Below are 14684 nucleotides of genomic sequence, written 5' to 3' on the forward strand. Positions count from 1 at the left end.
TACAGAGGGCCCAGAGACATATGAAAGGATTTTCAACATCACTAGCCATCAGAGAGATGCAAATTCAAACCACAATGATACCACTTCATACCAGTCAGAATGGCCCTCAAACAAATCGAGAAACAACAAGAGCTGACGAGGTTGTAGAGAAAAGGGAACCCTAGTGCACTGTTGGTGCGAACGCAGACTGGTGCAGCCACTGTGGAAAATAGTATGTAATTTCCTCAGAAAACTAAAAATGGAACTGCTATTTGACCCAGCAATTCCACTGCTGGGATTATACACTAAGAAACCTGAAACACCTATTCAAAAGAACCTATATACCCCAATGTTCATAGCAGTACAATTTACAATAGCCAAGTGCTGGAAGCAACCTAAGTGCCCATCAGTAAACAAGTGGATTAAAAAAACCATGGTACATTTACACAACGGAATACTACAAAGCAGAAAGAAAGAAGGAGCTCCTACCCTTCGCGACAGCATGGATGGAACTGGAGAGCATTATGCTCAGTGAAATAAGCCAGGCGATGAAAGACAAATACCATATGATCTCACCTACAAGTGGAACCTAATCAACAAAACAAACAAGCAAGCAAAATATAACCAGAGACACTGAAATAAAGAAAAAACTGACACTAACCAGAGGGGAGAGGGGAGAGAGATAATGGGGGAAAATAGGGGAAGGGCCGTCAAGGAGCATGTATAAAGGACACATGGACAAAGCCAAAGGGGGTAGGTTTGAGGGCAGGAGGCAGGGATGGGTGGGGAGGGGTGGAGAAGTTGGGGAGAAATGGAGACAGCTGTATTTGAACAACAATAAAAAAGAAAATCAAGCTGTATGGAGGTCTAACAACCCAGGATTTAAAGAAGCCACATTCATCCAGATGGGTAAGAGGGGACGGGCAGAATCATGGAGACAAGGTGTCACAGAGAGGAGGCGGCAGCAGAATGGGTGGTCCCACATTCAGGTGTGGTGGATAAAAATCAGGAGGGATACGTTGGGAGTGAGCGATCCCAGCCCCAGGCCAGACCGCACAGTCCAGGGTTCCAGCACCAGGACGGTAAACCCCTATAACCTCTGGCTGTAAAAATCAGTCGTGGTTGGGGCAGTGGAAGAAACTGGAGGATTTTCAGGAGACTCAGCTTAAAGGGCACACAGATTTAAAATGTATACAGACCCACCCTCTCTGAGATTCAGCACCAGGGCAACAGCTGAAAGGGAACTAGTCACACAGGGTGAGCGCCAGGCACACCTCCAGAAGCCAGGCAGCAGCACTGTCTCCTCTCTGAACCCTCCTCCCACACAGAAGGACAAAGCCATGAAGTGAGTGGCCCCACCTTGGTGATTACCTAAGGCTCCACCCCACACAACTTACGGGTGCCTTTTCTACAATAGGTCATGCTGCTAAGACAGGAAGTCAAAGCAGCTCTACCTAATACACAGACACAAACACAGCAAAGCTCCAAATTGAGGAGACAAAGAAATATGGCCCAAATGAAACAGCAGAACAGATCTCCTGGAAAAAGAGCTAAGCAAAACGGAGATAACCAACCTATCAGATGCAGAATACAAAATACTGGTGATCAGGATGATCAAAGAATTCATTGAGTACAGCAACAAAATAAAAAAGACCCAGGAAGAAATGAAGGTTACACTAGGTGAAATAAAAGAAAATCTAAAGGGAACCAGCAGCGGAGGGGATGAAGCCAGGCTTTAAAAAAAACAAGGATAGTATAAGGTTCCTTTGGGACATATCCAAACATACCAACATCCAAATTACAGGGATGCCAGAGAAGAGGAGGAGCAAGAAATCAAAAACTTATCTGAAAAAATAATGAAAAAAACCCCAAATTTCCCTAATTTGATGAAGGAAATAGACATACAGGTCAGGAAGCACACAGAGTCCCAAGCAAGTTGGACCCAAAGAGAACCACACCAAGACACATCATAATTACAAGGCCAAAGGTTAAACATAAAGAGGGAATCTTAAAAGCAGCAAGAGAATAGCAGAGTTACCCAGAAAGGACTTCCTGTAAGACTGATTTCTCAAGGGAAACTTTGCAGGCAAGAAGGGACTGGCAAGAAGTACTCAAAGTGATGAAGAGCAAGGACCTACAACCTAGATTCCTCTATCCAGCAAAGCTATCTTTTAGAATCAAAGGGCAGATAAAGAGCTTCCCAGACAAGGTAAAGCTAAAGGATTTCATCATCACCGAGCCATTACTACATGAAATGTTAAAGGGACTTAAGAAAAAGATGAAGATCAAAACTATGAATATTAAAATGGCAACAAATTCACAAATATCAGTAACTTAATCTAAAAAAAAAAAACCCAAACAAACCTAAGCAAACAAGAACAGGAACAGAATCATAGATATAGAGATCACTTGGAAGGTTATCAGCTGGGAGCGGGAAGGGGGAAGAACAGGGGGGAAAGGTACAGGGATTAATAAGCATAATTGGTAGATACAAAATAGACGGGGGAACATTAAGAATAGTATAGGAAATGGAGAAACCAAAGAACTTACGTGCATGACCCACGGACATGAACTTAGCGGCGGGGGTGGGACTGCAGGAAGGAAGGGGGGTACCATGTGGAGGAGGTCAAAAGGGGAAAAACTGGCACAACTGTGATAGCGTAATCAATAAAATATATTTTTAAAAAATCCACGTCTTACTCAAACTGCATTGATGTTACTCTCAACTCACCCAAAAAGTCAGCCATCATCCAGGCTACTACCTGGGAGATCTCACCCCTTATCACGCAAGCTGGGGAGAACAGCCAAAGACACAGGTGCGAAGAAACCAGCCACTGCTCCCTACGAGCCGATATCTGGTCACCAAAGCCTCATTTCCTTTCCAGGCTTAGTGGCAACAACACAGATGGCACAGAGGCCCTGCTCTGGGACCTGACTATTAGAACCAATGGCCAGCCTGGGGCTGTTACAGGAAAACACAACAAAGTTCTGTGAACCTCCAAAGAACTCCCTGGGTTAACAAGGAAGTCATTTACACATTTATAAGCTTGGCCCCTGGGGAGCTTGGAGGCACGATGGAGAAAAGACTGAATCACCTGAAATTTGTTCCCAAATGCGTGGGTGGCAGCGGAAAATCTCAGCAGCGTCCAAGCAATTCCCTGAAAGCTTGACATGCCTGAGTCTTATTCATTCGTGGTGTGATCAGACCTGATACGGGCCTGCCATGGCAGAGCCACAGTCCCAGCCTTAAATGTCACAGGCTTCCCACGCTGGATGGAAGAGCCAGGCAGGGCAGCCTCATTTGAGAGAAAGCTGACTCCCTTCATTTCCCCTGTACCTTGTTCGCTTGCATCTCATAACAATGCTTCACCTTTCAACTCCATCCTAATCTCTGTTCTGATCTGGTATCTGCTTTAGATTATAAACTCTAATAAGAGGCCAGGGGCCCCTCCACCCCCAGTATCTGCGAATGCTTTCGGGAAGTCATATCTTGGCTCCCACCCTAGGGACCCCAAATCCTTCCCAGTTCCCCCCAAATGACACGTCCTTGCATAAACGCTCCTTTTGCCCAGGGTGTCTCACATCTTCACTTTTGGGTCAATGCCCTTAACCCACAGTTTTAGGTCTAGCACAGGCTCCCTGTCTTCCAGGCAGAGCAAACCCCTTCACTCACGCCTTAGCCCTTGGCATGTGGTGCTGCAGAATTTCTAGACAGGAATTCTCTGAGGGCATCCCAACGGACCTCTCATGCTTAGCTCTGTAACTCTCACAAAAAGGTGTCCAGCATCCGTCACTGGAAATTGGCCAAGGCAAATATTGTTTGTGAGTAATACCAACCTGGTATCGTCCCAGAATAATCTTGGCATTACATCCAGGAGCATTTTTGCAATATACATATAAATTGAGGACTTCCCTTTTGCAGCAATTGTCTTTAAACACCTGAAAGATAAACATGATAGGTCTCACACCAAAGCTTTAGAGCAACGTGAATAAAGATAATATTAATTTGGTCTTCAGATACATCTCAGAAGTGGGGTGAAAACTTCCAGACAGCGGTTGGAATGGATATACCAGATTCGCCACCATAAAAGGAAAAACTGTCTCAGATACATGCTTCTGACAGGTCACTAAACATACAAGCCAGGTAATTCAACGTCCAGAGCGGTAGGCTGCAGCGAGGAGAATCTCATGGTGAACTTGACCCCACATGCTCACTGGTCAAGAAGTGAGTTTGTGGCTAAGGGTGGCGCTTTTAGCTTTCTGTCCCAGCAGAAAGATTCGTATCCGGTGGTGTCACTGAAGCTGTGCAGACTTGCTATTTTGGCACAAATCAGGGGTTGGCAGACTTTCTCCATAAAGGGTCAGAGAGCAAATACTTTTGGCTCTGCAGACCATGTTGCAATGGTCTCTGTTGCAACTATTCAATTCTGCTGTACATGACACTTCAGTGAATGGGCCTGGCTGTGTTCCAATACCATGGTATTTATCAACACTGAAATATAATTTTCACGTCGCAAAATATTATTAAAAATTTTTATTTTGAAATAGTTTAAGACTCACAAGAAGTTGCAAAAATAGTACAGAGTTTCTGTGTGTCCTTCTTTTCATTTTTTCCCAATTATTTAAAAATATAAAAACCATCCTTAGCTCACAGGCCACACAAAAACACAGAATTCTGTCCCAGCAAATGTTGGGTGTCCAGCCCATCCAGCAACCCCGTGCTGCAATGTGCCAATGCCTGGCCTTGCGGGGGAGGCAGACACAAGCACGGCACTGTGCTCTGAGAGGGCATTTCAGACTGCGGCGCAGGAGCACAGAGAAGGACGTGTGTATCAGACAGGCACTCGGAGAGCTTCCTGGAGGAGGTGATGCTAGAAGCTCTTATGGCAGAGTGTTAAAGGATGAAAACAGCTTATAAGGATGTTTAAACGGAGAAAATCTTCATGGCCATGGCTTAGGTGAGGGTTTCTTGGCTACAACACTAAAGAGCAAGCGGCCAAACAAAATATGAAGAAGATTTTGTCAAAATGAAAGGCTTTTGTGCTTCAAAGGAAGCTATTAAGAAAGTGGAAAGACAACCGCACAGAAGGGGAGAAAAATATTTGTGAATCATATGTTTGATAAGAGATTTGTATCCAGGATATATAAAGAGCTCGTAGAACTCAACAACAAAAGACAAATAATCTACTGAAAAAATGAGCATGGGATTTGAATAGGCATTTTTTTTTTTTTTTTTTTTACAAAGAACACAGACAAATGGCCAAGCACATGAAAAATGCTCAGTATCATTAATCATTAGAGAAATGCAAATCAAAACCACAAGATACCTCTTCATACCCATGAGGAAGGCTATCATCAAAAAGGTGGACAATAACAAATTCTGGCCAGGATTAGCAGATATTAGCACCCCCATGCGTTGCTGGTAGTAGGATAAAATGGTGTGGCTGCTTGGGAAAATAGCCTGGCCGGTCCTGAGAATGTTAAATGCAGAGTTACCATACGACCCAGTAATTCCACCCCTACGCACATACCCAAGGAACATGTATACTTTAAAAATAAATTTTATGCCATAGGAATTATATCTCAGTAGGCTATTATTAGACACAATAATAACAATAGGAAGTTTAGGGATTAACCCGATGAGAAAGAGAATTACAGGAAACAGGACGTTTCACTTCTCCATGTGACTCGGCTGTAGTGCAGGAAGAGGGTAAGGACGAAGAGGAAGGAGAAACCTGAGGAGTCAGTAAAGATCCAAACAGGCCCCTGTGGAACAGCAGCAGGAGTGAGGTCTGTCCTGACCCCGTGGCAGAGGAACGTGGACTCCAGGGAAGGTCCCCCTCCCACGCTCCTGCTCCAACCTCGATGTCCAATCAGGACACTGGCTTCTCTATCACCTAGAGAGCTGTTAAACCAAAGCAGTGATTTTCTTACCTCCTGAGATTTGATAACCTCCTTATCCACAGGGCAGAGCGGTACCGTATTTAATTCTCTGGAGAGAAAAATGAAAATAGAGCCATAATGAAGAGTTGACCTCAACGGCTCTTCCAAGAGCAGCCCCAGCACCCCTGCGGCACTCGACCCCTCTGAACTGCCCCGGAGCAGCCCAGGCCCTGTCTTTACTCCTGCGATGTCCTTCTCCCAGAAGGCCCCCTGGAACCCCAGGCTCAGCACCTCTGCAGTCTGCCTGGAAAACTCCCATCATCACCTAGGACGCAAGTCAAATAGGAGCCCGCCAGACAGAGTTAAATGTCCCCTGCCAGTGCCCCCTCAGCAGTCCTTTGCTTATCACACTGTACCACGACCTGTCTGCTCCATGAGTCAGGAATGTTCTAGAAGGCAGAGACTGGGTCCTGTTTCACAATGGACCTCTAGCTCTTCAACTCTGGACACTAGAGCTTAATTTAACAAGGTGTCTGGAGCACACAGGTAGTGAATGGATGAACCCATGAATGAATGGGAATTGCCCTGATAACCCCCTTCCTAGGCTTGGGGTCCTTACTGCCCCTGGATAAGCTCCAAATGCCTGCTTTTCTGTCCTCCCTGGTCTCCTCACTCAGCGTGGCACGGCCGAGGGTTTACAGCCACCCCGGAGTGAACCGCGCCCGTGGCGGCGAGTGCCCGTGGCGGTGGGGGCTGCAACACCACCTCTGCCTAACAGCAAGGAAAGGTTCCGGGGGACTCTACAAACGAAGACCCCTGGGAGATATGGGTCCTGCCCGACACAGACTGCTTCTAGGTTTGCCCTTACATGCAAAACAGGTGTGGTCTGAACTTTAACAAAAGGTCAAAATCAGTAAGTGAGCGGCACACAATAAAGATCACTCCTCAGGGTCTCAGAGAAGGGCGCTGGGAGAGCCCTTCCTCCTCTTCGTGGTTCTGTGGCCAACTGCAGTGATTCCAAAACCACGATCACAGTTGGGTGGCCGCAGCTGACATTCAGATCCCAGGGCATGGCCCTCTGGCTCTGGCTGCTGTGGTTGGAGCTGACCTGCCCACTTACCTCAGGGACAGGATGCAGTTCTGGCAGAATCGGTGCCCGCAACCCGTCTGGTGGGGGTTGTGAAGCACTGAGTGACAGAAGGCACATTTGTATCGCTCTTCTAATGGCTCCACGAATAGGTACTCTGTGTTGGGCTCAAAGTCCAAGGAGATGGAGTTGCCGGAATTCTGGCGGATGAAACCACAGGGGCTGCCTCCTTGCTCCTCAGAATAAGCCATTCTGGGGGAGGGGGGAGGCAGGAGGCCAGAAGGAAAGTTAGGTGTGCACATACCGAAACAACTACAAGCATCGGCCTTTTAATTACTGAACATTGCTCACAGTCACTCCTTATGGCCTTGGGACAACAGGGACAACCTCCTGCCACTGGAGGGCGCCCGCAGAGGGGAAACACCTCCTGTCTGCAGGCGAGATTCTAGGAGGCTTCAATCTAGAAGGTCATCCATCGACCTGTCAGTTTGGCCACATGCTTGGACAAAATCTAGCCAGGTGTTAACTACATTCTAAGCAAACTCTTGTTACAAATTTTCTTCCACTCTGTTGAGAGAAGTGGAGCAAATGTTTTGTTAACATTTTTCAGAGGCAAGAACCATGCGCACGCACACATTCCTAGCAGTTCACAGCAACTGTGAACTCACTGAAAAGTGCTGGAAATTGCCCCAAGTGCCGCAACACAATGCATAACAAAAGCGATTTTACTGTAGGCCAATTGATACGAACAAGAGTTTAAGTTCTTAGGGCACCTCAGCAACGTTTAAACAAAAATGTCATTAAACAAAAGTTATTCAAGGACCTGCTGCACATAGTGAAAGCACCACCACCAACCCACATCATTTCTCACCTGCCCTAAGTAAGAACCCGTTAACTGCTTTCTCCTCCAATCCCTTCTCCATACAATAGCCAGGGTGATATTTTCAAAAATCCAAGTGTGATGGATGGTTATTTCCCCTCATCTTTCAGTGGCTCCCCAGGGTTCCTAGGGGAAACGTCATAATGCCGAGCAGGCTGCAAGAGTGCATTTCCCCCCACCGCCCGCCCCCTCAACAGCACCCTGGACTTCTCCCTCCCTTGCTTTCTGCCTTCCAGCCTCAGGCTTTTAGTTCTTCTAATACACCATGCAGTCCCCGGCCGCGGGGCCTTGGCACAAGCTCTTGCCTCTGTCAGGAGTGCTTCCCCTAACCTTTTCCAGTCCCCTTCACTTAGTTAACTCACATTCACATTTCAAATTTTACTTCAGGCTTCATATTCTCCGGTAGGCTTGCTCTTCTCCCTCTGGTCTAATAGCAGGAGGCCCACTGACCAGGCCGGAGAACATGCATGGCCTCCAGGGAGTGGCTGGGGACGGGGTGGGCGGGGGAGAGGGTTTCACTGAACAATCCTTTTGAATTTAACATGAATGCATTAGCTACTAAAAAATAAATAAACATATAAAACCAACAACTAAACGCCCACTGTTCTATCTGTCATAAAACCGGGTTCCTTTCCGTCATAGCAACCCTTGATTTGAAACATGACATGTGTTTGTGGGATTACCTGACTAATATCTGTGTTCCCCGGTGACACACAGATGGCATTTGGTCTTGCTCACTGTTGCATCTCCAGCCCTTAGCACTGAGCCAGGCATGGAGAACAACTCAGCAACTTGTTGAATGGACGTTACTGAATGGACTTTTTGAAAACCCTCAACAGGGCGACTATAACGACTGTTGACCTCTAACATCGTGACTCTTAACCTGCTTTTGAGAAAGAACTTCCTCCTGCCTTTGAAAATTTGATGAAAACTCTAGACCTTCTCCCTGTACCACAACACTCATGCCTGACGTCTGGACCTTTAGGGACCCTCTGAACCGCCCATGTCCCCCAGGTTGATAAAAGCTCTGCCTCCCCTGCAGGAGTGCTGTTACTTCTGGCAACAGTGCCAGGAGTGGGGCCTGGGATGTGTCTGACAATGGCTGATAGATGGGCAGCCATCTGGGGTGGTCGCTTGGGGAGATGTACTTCCCCTGGCTGGGGTACAGGAAGGCCTGGCCGCAGGCTTGCTCGTTGGCTTTGGCTTGCTCTTGGGATCCCTCATGATTCTCTTGCAGCTGATGAGGTCAACTGACCCCACTCAATCGTCAGCTCAGCTCAAGTCAGCAGCTGGCCCGTCTCACTGCGGGAGTGATCTGAGGCTGGGGTGTGGCCTGGGCGAAGCGAGCCGAGAGAGCAGCTGGCCTTTTACAGCAAAGAAAGCTTTCTCTTTGGAGGAGTCCAGCAGACAAGGGAGACATATATTCTTTTGTCCTGGGGTTTCTGACTAAAGCCCCATCTTTTCTTTGTGTATGTTTCCTGAAGAACTTCAAGGGTGATAGATGATCAGTACAAGATGTGATTGTTCCCCTTTTTAACACGGCTTACTCTTGAGATTTAGTAAGTTTTAGTTATGAAGCCCAACAAGCGTAGCACTTGAGTTGCGTGCACAACCCTAACAACAAAGACCCACTTTTTCTCAGGGAAGTGAAGACCAATTCCAAACGGCCCTAATGTGCCCCGTGTTCTCTAGTCCCAAAGGAGGTTGACAATTCACGTCCTGTGCTTCTCTGGGATTCTCTCCCGAGACAAGGCTCATATCTGTGTCACACGGCACCTAAATTCGGACTCAGAGATGTACCCTAAAGCAACAGGCTCATTTGGCCCCCAGAACAGGGCAGTAGGATATACAAAATTCAGTTCGGTTTTCCCTTGGCTACACTCTATCCTCTTTCCTAGCCCAGGAATTTAATGCACTCATATATGTGCCTGTCCATCTTTCTCTACAACAGCAGTTCTCAATCTTTTTGATATCAGGACCCCACCTTTAGACTTTTAATAATTGAGGACCCAAAGACCCAGAATAGCCAGCTCAATAGATAAGATGTAGAACAAGCCCTGGCTAGTGTGGCTCACTTGGTTGGAGTGTCGCCCTGTAAACCAGAAGTTGGCGGGTTTTGATTCCTGGTCAGAGCACATGCCTGGGTTGTAGGTCTGGTCACTGATTTGGGCGCATACAGGAGGCAACTGATCAATGTTTCTCTCCCTCTCTCTCTTCCTCCCTTTCCCTCTCTCTAAAATCAATATGCATCCCCTCGGGTGAGAACAAAAAGATATACAAAGAAAGTAAATTTTTTAAGAAGACGTAGAACTAAATTGGAAGACTGACACCATCAACTTCAAGACTTTCTATAAAGTTACGATAATCAAGACAAGCGTGGTATTGGTAAAAAGCACCAAAAGACAGGTAAATCAACAGAACAAAATAGAGAGCCCAGAAATAGATCCATATAAATACTGATCTCCAACACAGGAGCAAAGGCAATGCAACAAACAAAGACAGTCTTTCCACAAACGGTGCTGGAAAAACTGTGAATACACACACACACACACACACACACACACACACACGAATCTAGACACAGAGTTTATACCCATCACAAAAATTAATTCAAAATGGATCACAGACTTAAATGGAAAACACAAACCTATTAAACTCCTAGAAAATAACAGGAGAAAAAAACTAGATAAACTTGGGTTTGACAATAACTTTTTAGATATAACACCAAGGGCATAATACATGAAAGAATTGATAAGCTGAACTTCATTAAAATTAAAAATTTCTGCTCTGTGAGAGATACCATCAAGAGAATGAGAAGCTATGCCAGAGATTGGGAGAAATTATTTGCAAAAAATATATCTGATAAAGGAATATTATCCAAAATATACCTCACCAAAGAAAATACACATGTGGCAAATAAGCATACGAAAAGGTCTTTCACATCATGTCATCTGAGAAATGCAAAATAAAACAACAATGAGGTCCGCCTATACACCTGTTAGAATGGCCAAAATCCAGAACACTCGTAAGGATGTGTAACAACAGTTGGTGCTCCTCTTCCCCCTCGCTTTTCCCCCTCCTCCTTCTTTTTTTTTTTTGGTAAATATAAGCACACCTTGTTTTACTGAACTTCACTTTTTTTCACTTCACAGATATTCCATTTTCATCAACATTGAGACAAGACATCCACCAGCAAAAAGATTAAGATTTACTGAGGGCACAGGTGATGTCAGCATTTTTTAGCAATAAAGTATTTTTAATTAAAGCATGAGCAACAGGTACTCTAATACATCGCTGGTAGGAATGCAACACTTTGGAAGACAGTTTGGTGGTTTCCTACAAACATATTCTTACCATCTGACCCAGCAATCACACTCTTTAGTGTTTACCTAAGAAAAGTGGGAAACTTATGTCCACATAAAACTCTGCGCACAAATGTTTATAGGAGCTTTATTCACCATGGCCAAAACTTACACGTAATCAAGGTATGAATGGATAAAGTGTACTACATCCAGACAATGCAACATTATTCAGCACTAAAAAGAAACTGAGCAATCAAGCTATGAAAAAACCATGGAGGAATCTTCAGTGCATGCATATAACTAAGTGAATGAAGCCAATCTGAAAAGAGTATATACTGACTGTATGACTCCAACTATAAGACACCTGAGAAAAGGCAAAAAGACGGAGGTGGAATAAAGATCAGTGGTTGCTAGGGGTTAGGATGGAGGGAGGAAGAGATGAACGAGTGGATCACTGAGGGTTTTCAGGGCAATGAAACTACTCTGTAAAATGCTATCGTGGTGGACACATGTCATTACACATTTGTCCAAACCCACAGAAGAGTTAGTTTCCAACTTTTTGATCTCATGGTACACATAAACTAATTACTAAAATTCTGTGGCATACCAAAAAAATATATTTTTTGACAACTTGACAAAAAATAGGTGTAATGTTGATTTGTTCACACTGGACACCTACCGTTGTATTGGCAGTTATTTTTTTCTTTGACAATCTAAGTGAAAAGAGGTCAGTGCCCCGACTAAATAGTCAGATATGCAGGTTTTAAAGATTCTTGTGGCACCCCAGTGTGCCCTGCGCAGCACACTGGTCAAAAACTGCTGCCATGGAATGCAAGAGTGAAACCTAATGTAAACTATGGACTCTGATGATAATGATATGTCAAAAGAAGGGTAGCAGACTATGCCCCCCCAAAGATAACTAGGAACTCAGGACATGCCACCCCAAAATATGCTGCATTAGTGTATTAATTATTTTGAATTGTAGACAGTTGAAAAATAACAAATACAGGAAGTGGCTTTCTCTGAACATCTTTTCTGCCTAAAGACAAGTCCTTCTCCAAAAGGAACTCAGTTATCACAAATCTTTCTGGGAGTTTCATCAATCAGGGAAGACTGACTCATCACTGAAGAAGGAACCAGAAGCTGGCACCCAGATAAACTTTGTTACAAACTCTCATCTTTCATCTATTTTTCTAAGGGCCCACTCATCTTTCCTAAAAATCATTTCCTCTCCCCTAAAGGGTCTACACACACATCCCCTTTCCTTATTAAAATGGTGTCCAAGCCCGAGGGCCACGCCACCCTGGAGAGCTCCTCTACTTTCCTTGGGTAGCTCCCAAGCATACGCGAGGTATATATGTTAATGAACTTCTGTTTGGTTTTCTCTTGTTAATCTGTCTTTTATGACACAGGGTCTCAGCTAAGAACTCAGAAGGGTAGAGGGAGTATTGTTTTCCTCCCTTACATACTGTGGTCCATCAGCTGGAACAAACATACGACTCTGGTAGAAGAGCGGATGCTGGGGACACCGTGCAGGGGTGGGGGTGTGGGGCGTATGGGGAACCTCTGTATCTTCCACTCCATGTTGCTGTGTACCTAAAATCACTCTAAAGTATATAAGGTCTCTTTGAAAAATTGAGAACCCCAAAGAGTTTTTATGTGGGTTATATCTACCAATATTTATCAAATTTGGGCCCTTGGCTGATGTGGCTCAGTGGATTGAGCACCGGCCTGCAGATCAAAAGGTGGCCAGTTCAACTCCCAGTCAGGACACATGGCTGGGTTGCAGGCCAGGTCCCCAGTTGGGGGCCTCAGAGAGGCGACCGATCGCTGTTTCTCTCACACAGCAGGTTTCTCTCTCTCTCTTTCTCCTTCCTTTCCCCTCTTTCTAAAAATAAATAAAATATTTTTAAAATATTTATCAAATTTGAGATTGAACTTGAGAAATTAAAATATTTTATTAATTCACTTTAAGATAACAATGAGCCAATTGTATGCTAACATACATAAAATTTTAATAAAAATTAATCATTTTCCAAAACAATAAAAATTAGTGAGAAAAGTAACACTGTTTTAGATTTTTGCATATTTCTGGGCTTAATATAAAATAGTTAAATTTTCATATCTACTCCGGCATTCGGTCTGTTGCAGTATCACTGTCAGGTCTGCTTCTAGAAAACACCACTGTATGCTCATGAAAGAAGCAAACGATAGCTTAGTGTTATCATGAAGATAGTTTTGCCCACACACATCCCCTGAAAGGGTTTCAGAAAGCCCCAGGTGGCAGGGTGGTGGTAAATGTTTAACAATCTGCTCTACTGGGGAAAAACTCCAGTTTGCAAATTGGCCAGTTTCTGTGCCTAAACATACCTGAACTAAGTAAGAGCCCACTAGTTGCTTTCCTGGTAAGAGCTGCCCCAGTGCCCCTGGGGCCCCGAGGCAGGCGCGCTTTGGGAGCAACGGCTCTATCCGGCTGCCGGTGGGCCTGGGCCTTGTCGGGCTTTGTCCTGGCAGGGCCCAGCACGTGTGACCCTCACTGACAGACTCCTGCTCCTGGGAAAGGACCAGCAGAGGCCTGAGGACCCGTCCCGCCCCATCCTCCCTCTCCCTTCTACTGTGTGCCTTGCCCGGTCACCCCAAGGATGACTTGCCTGCACGCCTAAGTCATCCACAGACCTTGTTCTTACTCCAGCCTGTTGTCTTGTTCAGCATTTGTTTTTATGCAACTGAGTTTTTATCTTATTAGACATTTAAAGAAAGCACTTTCATTCTGCTCTACAGTATGGACTTCGGGAGTTTCAGGGCGGTGTTCTTTTATATAACCGGAGCCGTGCAAGCCCGGTCTCCTTCCTCTGAAGTACTTCAGGCCTGGGACCCATCTCCAAAAATGGAATCAATTCACTGTGCTCCCTGACGTGAGAGAGCCCCAATAAGAGAACTACGAAGGCTGGCAGTTCTCTGGCTCACAAATGCATTTCTCTAATTAATTCAACATTTGAAGCTGGTACAGTTATTCCCAGGCAGTTATTTAGTGGAAATGAATAAGAATTTCATTTTATTAAACCCTTTCCCTTTTGGGTATAAGCTCTTATGTAACAGGAATAGCAGGAGTTCAGTTTTGCAAGTAAAAAAATCAAAGCCATAATAATTACTAATAGAGCTTGTGTATCTCTTTACTGCAGTTAATACCATCTATTCCTGCTACTGATGGAATGTAAAACGTGGTCCTCCGGCTTAAAGTTATCTGGCTAAAAGTTATTAACTCAAACCAAGATAGAGAAGAGAAAATCACATCTCATCTGCTCCCTGAGAACTCTTCTGGAATGTTATTTTTTTAAAAACACCTCTTTTTTGCTTTATAAATTGATGCATTTTTCCCTCTGAGAACTTTTTTAGGGACTCCAGAGAAAAGCTGTGCATGTCATGGTTTAAATTCTTTACCTAAATATTTATTCTGATTCATTTTGAAGGAATACATAAACAGTCTAACATTCTGGAGCAGTGTGAGTTTGGCTTTGGTTACAATAAAAAACACACATAGCTTAGCAGAATT

The 14684-nt window shown here is 44.8% G+C and overlaps 1 protein-coding gene across 1 annotated transcript in view; it reads right to left on the bottom strand.

Moving 5' to 3' along the window:
- The window catches only part of TRAF5 (TNF receptor associated factor 5), a 47076-nt gene that overhangs the window by 12468 nt on the left and 19924 nt on the right, over positions 1 to 14684 (bottom strand). The window contains exons 2-4 of the mRNA XM_054563024.1: positions 6983 to 7201; positions 5914 to 5971; positions 3817 to 3918 (exon numbers count right to left, since the gene is read on the bottom strand). Coding sequence (XP_054418999.1) covers positions 3817 to 3918; positions 5914 to 5971; positions 6983 to 7200 — 378 coding nt within the window. The 5' untranslated portion in view covers position 7201. The remainder of the gene's footprint in view (positions 1 to 3816; positions 3919 to 5913; positions 5972 to 6982; positions 7202 to 14684) is intronic.

This window comes from Pteronotus mesoamericanus, unplaced genomic scaffold (assembly GCF_021234165.1).
Source record: "Pteronotus mesoamericanus isolate MK-2021 breed Mesoamerican mustached bat unplaced genomic scaffold, CSHL_Meso_final scaffold_705, whole genome shotgun sequence".
NCBI classification, from domain to species: domain Eukaryota; kingdom Metazoa; phylum Chordata; class Mammalia; order Chiroptera; family Mormoopidae; genus Pteronotus; species Pteronotus mesoamericanus.